This window comes from Amphiprion ocellaris, chromosome 1 (genome assembly GCF_022539595.1).
Source record: "Amphiprion ocellaris isolate individual 3 ecotype Okinawa chromosome 1, ASM2253959v1, whole genome shotgun sequence".
Classification (NCBI taxonomy): Eukaryota; Metazoa; Chordata; class Actinopteri; family Pomacentridae; genus Amphiprion; species Amphiprion ocellaris.
In genome coordinates this window covers 16,553,891-16,560,661 of record NC_072766.1, presented here as the reverse complement: position 1 = coordinate 16,560,661, position 6,771 = coordinate 16,553,891, and the positions used below count along the sequence as shown (strand labels likewise).

Below are 6,771 nucleotides of genomic sequence, written 5' to 3'. Positions count from 1 at the left end.
CGGAGCTCCTGGTGTCCGGAGAGTCCGGCAGCGCCCCCTGCTGGAGAGGAGACACCCGGACAGCTGGACCGGACTGTCGGCCGCGAATACCAGAGTTATGGGAAACTTAACTTTAATTACTTCTCATTTCCCCCCACATTTTAAAGATGTAAAACCGTGTGTAAGGTAAACTCTGATTGTTGTCTGAAACTGACTTTCAAATTTTTGAAAATGCAAAAAGAGAGAGAATGTTGTGATGTTTGTCCTTCCTGTGAAGACCACATTACACCAGGTACAGATCTAAAACCACAGAAACAACGGCGTTTTACAGATTTTTAAATGTTTTTATGTTATTTATTTTCACCAGCCTCTTAACTTCTGCATACGAAAACCAGTAGCATTTCCTCTTTTTTGCATTTACATAAGGTTCCACAATTCAAAATTGTAGTTTAAAGAACTGTTTGCCTCCCTGGGATGATCTAGTTTAGATTAAAACTGAATAATAATAATAATAACAATAATAACAATAATAACAATAATAATAATAATAATAATAATAATAATAATAATAATAATAATAATAATAATAATAATAATAATAATGAGAATAAAATACCAGATCCAATGTAGTCTTTATATGAAAAAAAAGCAGTGACATTTCCCTTTTTTGTATTTTCATAAACAGAATAAAGATTTAACAATTCAGAAACTGTTTTAATCATCTTTAGTCTCTCAGGTACAATTGATCTCTATATCATGGATTTAGCTCGAGACCTGTTCTAATGTGATCTATGCAGAAAAAGCAGTGAAACCCCCCCCCCCTTTTTTTTTTGCATTTTCACATATAGTGCTTTAAAAATGCATTTTTTTTCTTGTATAGTTTTGTTCAGATTTTACCAATTATATAGTTTTTCAAATTAAAGAAGCACAGAAGAAAATTTAGACTGACTCATTATTGAACTTTCTAGTTGGATCTGAAAATATGAATGGCCTGAAAACATAGATTTGACCTCAAATGCGAAGAAGCAACACAGTGCATTACACACTGTAATTAAAGATGATCATTATCTTTCCTCATGATAAACAAAGCCTCTGACAATGTTTTTATACATTATGCATGTGCAATTTGGAGCCCAATACTTAAACCATATTGCTTTTGTCCCAGTAACCCATCTCTGTGGGAGAAAATATTATCCATCTGCATTGTGCTAAAATTTGAAATCTCAGAACAACTCCGGCCAACAGAAATAGAGATGAGCAATTACAGAAAATATATTGCATATATTATGTGGTTATGAGGGCCACAATATGCTGCCATGCTATGAATTCATTACAAGTCTGTGAGGATCTTTATTCTAATGTTGCCCAAATGCTGCTTCCAAAGATCCAAACAAGAGCAGCAATGCTTGACTGACGGATGGAAAACGTTCCTTCTTTAAATATTAAAACGTCACAATTCATGTAAAATTAATGCACAGCTGCCACATTGTGCTTTTCGACAAGAAAAAGCCAAAAAGAAAATGAAGAAAGGACTGGCTTAGCACCACCCAACAACGTGACTTATTAACATTTAAGCATGTTAAAGCAGCGATATGAAAGTTTTTACAGATGTGGTCCAGATCCAAGGCTACATAACACCAATATATTTTATATTTAAGGGTATGTTTATATGGTTTGTTTGTTTGAGCAGAAACATTTCACACCATTTAGTTTATATATATGTATATATATATAAATGCATTTATTTAAGTTAATCATTTCTCCTCATTCAAAGTTGAATTTCTGCAGTATCTATAAAACAGGGAACAGTTAGAAGCGCTGTACAGTCGGACAACAAAACTAGGAACCGCGGCTGAGTACACTGTGTATATATGTACATACTGTACACACACTGATGTAGGTATATACAAAAATATACACTTTTACATATGTGACCCCTCGTCATTCAACAAATCCACATTCCTCTTAGAAAACACATTAGTTTCACGTCCCTCCCCACTGATTACTGTTTCATCTGGTATCGATCATGACAGGTTGATGACATGTTTACAGTATATTTTCTTATGTGCATGTTCAGCCCCTCTTGCTCACATACACTGTTACAGTCGCTTTGTAGCAAAAGATGGAGAAGCTTAAGCAGTCCTGAGCTGGATGTCTCAGCAGGGCTTTTCACATATCAGAGAGGGCTTTTCTTCTGTTAATCCTAAGAGGGGATTTGAGGTGGGTCGAGAGGGGAAGACGTCCCGGCTGCAGGACAAATCATAACAGAACTCTCATCCCCGTTTTAAAGGAAAAGCTGACAGAACACAAATCTTGACCTTCGTGCCTTCTCTTTTTGTTGAACTCCATTAAAAATAAACCATTGATTGTTTCCCCTTGAAAACACAGTGAGTATGAATAAAGTCCTGCTGGCTCAGTGGGGAGGATGCTCTTGTTTACTGACTGGTGTTCAGTTATTTTCCCACTTTTAATGCTAATAAAGACGCCCGTCTGCAAGATTGTCATTACTCTTCTACTCTTTGATTAACGCTTCTAATGACTGCCAAACACACAGCTGGCTCCATCACAACAGGCCTTTTGCAGACATCAAGGCTTAAATGCATTACATAACCGATGTTCACAAATCTAAATATGTCAAGGAAATAACTCAATTATAATCATAAAGCTGACACTGGATCAGCAGCAAGAGCAGTCCTCCCCACGATGTCTCCCACAGGTTGAACTGAGACTGGAGAGAACAATACGAAACACAACATACTGTAGGCAAACCAACACTGAATTAGTCCTCTGGGACTCATTCTTTACCCCTTTTCTCATTCTTCCTTACACAGAAAACTCAGGAAGGAACTTTGGCACATTGTGCTAAAGATGTAAACATTTAATCATCCAATCAAAATGAGGTGCTGGACTCCTTAATTATTACAGTCGTTCCCTCTGTGTATAACATAAAAAGAATAAAAAATAAAATAGCAAAGTTCTTATCTTCCCAAGAATAAGACTAGTTTTAAAAAGAAAAGGCTTCCAACCACACATGCGCTCTGGTCACGTAGGTGTGTGCAGTTTGGTTCTTGTGCCTGTTATGTGGAGTAGCGACGCTCATTTCCACCACCCAGCTAGCAGGGCCAAATCAACAGTTTATAAAACAAAAGTCAAGAAAATGTGAATTAGAAGGAAATTGTAAACTGTCTGGCTGTGAATTGTGCATCAGAAATGGACTACCTCAAGTCCCTTTTTTTCTTTTCTGTTGGCCAATTGTTGCCTACATACAGTACGTGTGGCAATAGAGGGCGCTATACACCACAAAAAACATCAGTATGCTGCCAATCCAGTCTGATCCTTAACATCCCACACTGACTGAGGAGTATCAAGATTTACTGACACACCAATGCATGGGAATTGGCAAATTGCTCTGAGGAGGTTGCAACATTTAGACATTAATCCAACCCACTAACAGGTCCTCATTTGCACCCAGTGGAGGAAAAGAAAATGAATAATGCACCTTATCTATCCCAGAACATCACAGATTTTGTCCTATGAATGATCTTCATTTTTAAGCAGATTCAGAATCAGCTGAATAACCATCATCTGTAATAGTACCGCTCCTGCAACACATGAAATAAAAAAGGTTTGATTTTAAGAAATTCTATTTCTCATGGTGTCTGGTCACACTGATGAGCTTTGTGTCCATGTAGGGGCCTAAGGGGGAAATAAGTCAGAAGGCATGCATCTGCACACTTGCAATGAAATTAAATGACTATTTGAGGCTTTAAATATACATTTGAGGAAAATGACATTAAAACTTAAATTCCAATCAATTATTCTTCTAAATTCCAACGTTCTTCAGAAATTAAGACACTGAAATTGTTTCATATTCTTTTGCATCCTCCAAACAGAACGGCGGACTTTCCTAGAATTTAAAAGTAAATCCCCCTCCTGATTACCATGAAATCTAACTGAAGCCCTAAATCAGATTTGAGCCTTTGAATCTGGTCTCCAAGGCAACACAAAACTTTCCCGACATCTAGTCAAGTCTCTCTCTTGAGCCATATGTGTGGGTCCTGTGCCTCGCAGCACAATGCAGCAACCTATCAAGTCACAGGATAGGCTTTAATGACCAGCTGCAGCTTCAGCTGACCTTCTCCACTCCCCTCACTCCGCTTAATGATCAACATACAAAAGGAAGGAAAAAAAAGCAGGTAAAAAGAAAGAAAATGGCAGAAAACAGTGATTGAGTAGAAGCTGCAAAGCCATCAGACAACACAGCAAACAGGACCAGCTGTTTTTGTTAGTTCGCAGGTAAAACTTGAAAAAATTAAAAAGAAATCTATGAAGCTTTAACGAGGAAGGATGTGAATGTGTGATGTGAATGAGACAAACTGAGAAAATGAGAGAATATTTGACAGAAGACTTGAGGGTGCAACTTCTTTCTAGTTACTCTAACTAGGAAATGTGTGACTGATATTAGCTGTTGGCTGTGAAATGTATCTGTTCAGAGATGGTTTGTGTTAATGCTGTTGCCTTGAAGTTGCCAAGTGATGAGTCACTTCAAATTTAATCGCAACCAATTTCCCAAACTCCACCATCATTACTCATCAGTGACTAACAGTACCGAGGATCACAGCAGTGAAGATGAAGAGATGATGAAGCCCAGAAGAGACTGGTGGCGCAAAAGAAATACAAAAGGCATCAGGTAATGGACTTACAAACAGGTATATGTACTGTAAATGGTAGCAGGAACACTATTCAGTCACAAAAATTAAAAAGTGGCACTGTGCTGTGATACCAAAATATTGCTGTGAATAAAGTAGCTCACTCAGATGAACAAGAAAAGTATTCTTATAGCTACTTTGTATCAGCAAAAACTGAGCCTTTTTCTTGCTTGTGCAATCAGAAAAATCTGCTCACCTCCAGCAGGAACAGAGTGAGGACAAACAGCAAAACCTTGTTTATTGCAGTTGCAAACTTGGGAACAGATGGCTCATCTAGCAGGCACAATGGAGAAAAAAATATGTTGATGCAAAACGCTACTGACTGAGTGCAAACATAGGAACATGTCAGTGATACATGCGGTTAGAAGGAGTTTTTCAGAACACGTGTGGATGCACATTTCACAGAGTGTGACTACACTCTGGACTTTTCTTTTTGCATGTCATCTGCTCCCAGGCTGGAGTAACCAAGGTTTTACACTGTTAATAAAATGAGAGGCCTGTGAGGCCTGTATGAATTAACTTTAAATTACTATTATTGTCCTCTTAGAAGTTTACCATGTATAAAATGCTAGGTTTCCTTCTTTAACACTAGCAGTGTATGCACAGTGGAGAAATAATGATCTCAATCATGCCTATGTGAACTGTAAAATATTGTTGATCTCATTACGTTGTTATTATGAACGTCACTTTTATCTTGCTCTAGAGAAGAAGCTGCACCATAAATGAGGTTTGGGTGTGAGTATTAGACCTCCGACAATGGCAACACAGACACAGGCAAAGAAAATTATCTGTGCAGGGAAAAAAAAAAAAAGGTTGGTAAACTGAACCGCTCCACAGAGAGCAGTGTGAGTATGCAACAAAAAACTGTTTTAATCGCTCCCCTGATCTCCCTGAAACCCAACACATCCTTTTCAAATTTGGTTCCTTTTTAGCCGGAAGTAAATAAACAAAGAAAAAGAATGATAAGAATTTATTTTTTTCTGTGTGTTTTGGTCGCGGGATTGAAGTGTAGCGGTGAGGATGCTGCAGCAGCGAGAGCACAGCCTGAAGGCAGACAGTAAAACCCCCAGGGTGGGCTTCACCACACTTGCTGGTTTCAGGAACTCCAATTCCAGAGCAAAAACCCCCCATGCAAAGCCGGGAAGCACCTCCCTGAACCCCTTTGCCTGCCCAAGACACAAACCGTAGAAAAAGAACTGTATAGAAAACAAAGCAGAACACACAGCGCTCTTCTCTCCGCTTTGCCTCTCTTTTCTCTGTTGATTCTGTTAAGCCAACAAAAGCAAACGAAAGGAAAAGCTCAAGGGATCGAGTCTATTCCCTCCCTTCCCATCACTCAGCACCTACATCTCTCTGAAAAGCACAACCCGAAGCCTCCGTCCGCTGTTACAGGACTCACTTGAGAACCAAAAAAATGCTCCTGCAAGTCTCTGTGAAGAATTAACAGCTAGAAATAAAAAAAAACATGAATAAGAAAATAAAAATAATTAGAGTTCAGTTTCACCAGCATTAAAGAAAGTAATAGAACAAAAAAGAATTCACTGGTCATTTGCCTCTGGAACCATCAATGAAAAAACACTGAGGTATGTAGTTTGAAACAAAAGCCTTTTCGTCGCTTTTATCCTCATCAAGATCATCACTGTCACCATCCATCCACCACATAGAGCCAGTTTCCGGTTCAGTCCTTTGTGGCCTACAAGCCCCTCCCCCATGGGGCGTGGCTCATGGTTGTAGGGAGGGAGGTGAGGTGGGAGAGAGGGGTGTACGCATGACTGGCTGCACCTCTGTGGAGGAGGAGGAGGAGCAAGAAGGATCCACGAATCCACCCAGTTTGTCTTTCTCCATGAGTCTATCCATCTTCTGATCTCAGAGTCTGTTGCGTCTCTATCCGTTAACCAAGTCTTCCCGGGGTCTGTAGCGCCCCCTATGATTGTAAATTGAGGGTGAACTTCCACTGTTGGTTGAGGCTCGGGCTGCAGACCTCCACAGTGAGTCCACCCATCCTGGCACTGCGGCTGTCCAGGCAGAGGTTACTGCCCACATGACGGAGCTTCGAGTTGGACTCAATCTGCTCCCATTTCTG

General features: G+C 39.5%; 1 protein-coding gene across 2 annotated transcripts in view; it reads right to left on the bottom strand.

Annotated features, from left to right (window-relative positions):
- Positions 1-1,684: 1,684 nt before the first annotated feature.
- galnt2 (UDP-N-acetyl-alpha-D-galactosamine:polypeptide N-acetylgalactosaminyltransferase 2) overlaps positions 1,685-6,771 on the bottom strand; it is a 61,698-nt gene continuing 56,611 nt past the window's right edge. For both annotated transcript variants that reach the window (XM_023272968.3, XM_023272969.3), the window contains exon 16: positions 1,685-6,768. In XM_023272968.3, coding sequence (XP_023128736.1) covers positions 6,613-6,768 — 156 coding nt within the window. In that variant the 3' untranslated portion in view covers positions 1,685-6,612. The remainder of the gene's footprint in view (positions 6,769-6,771) is intronic.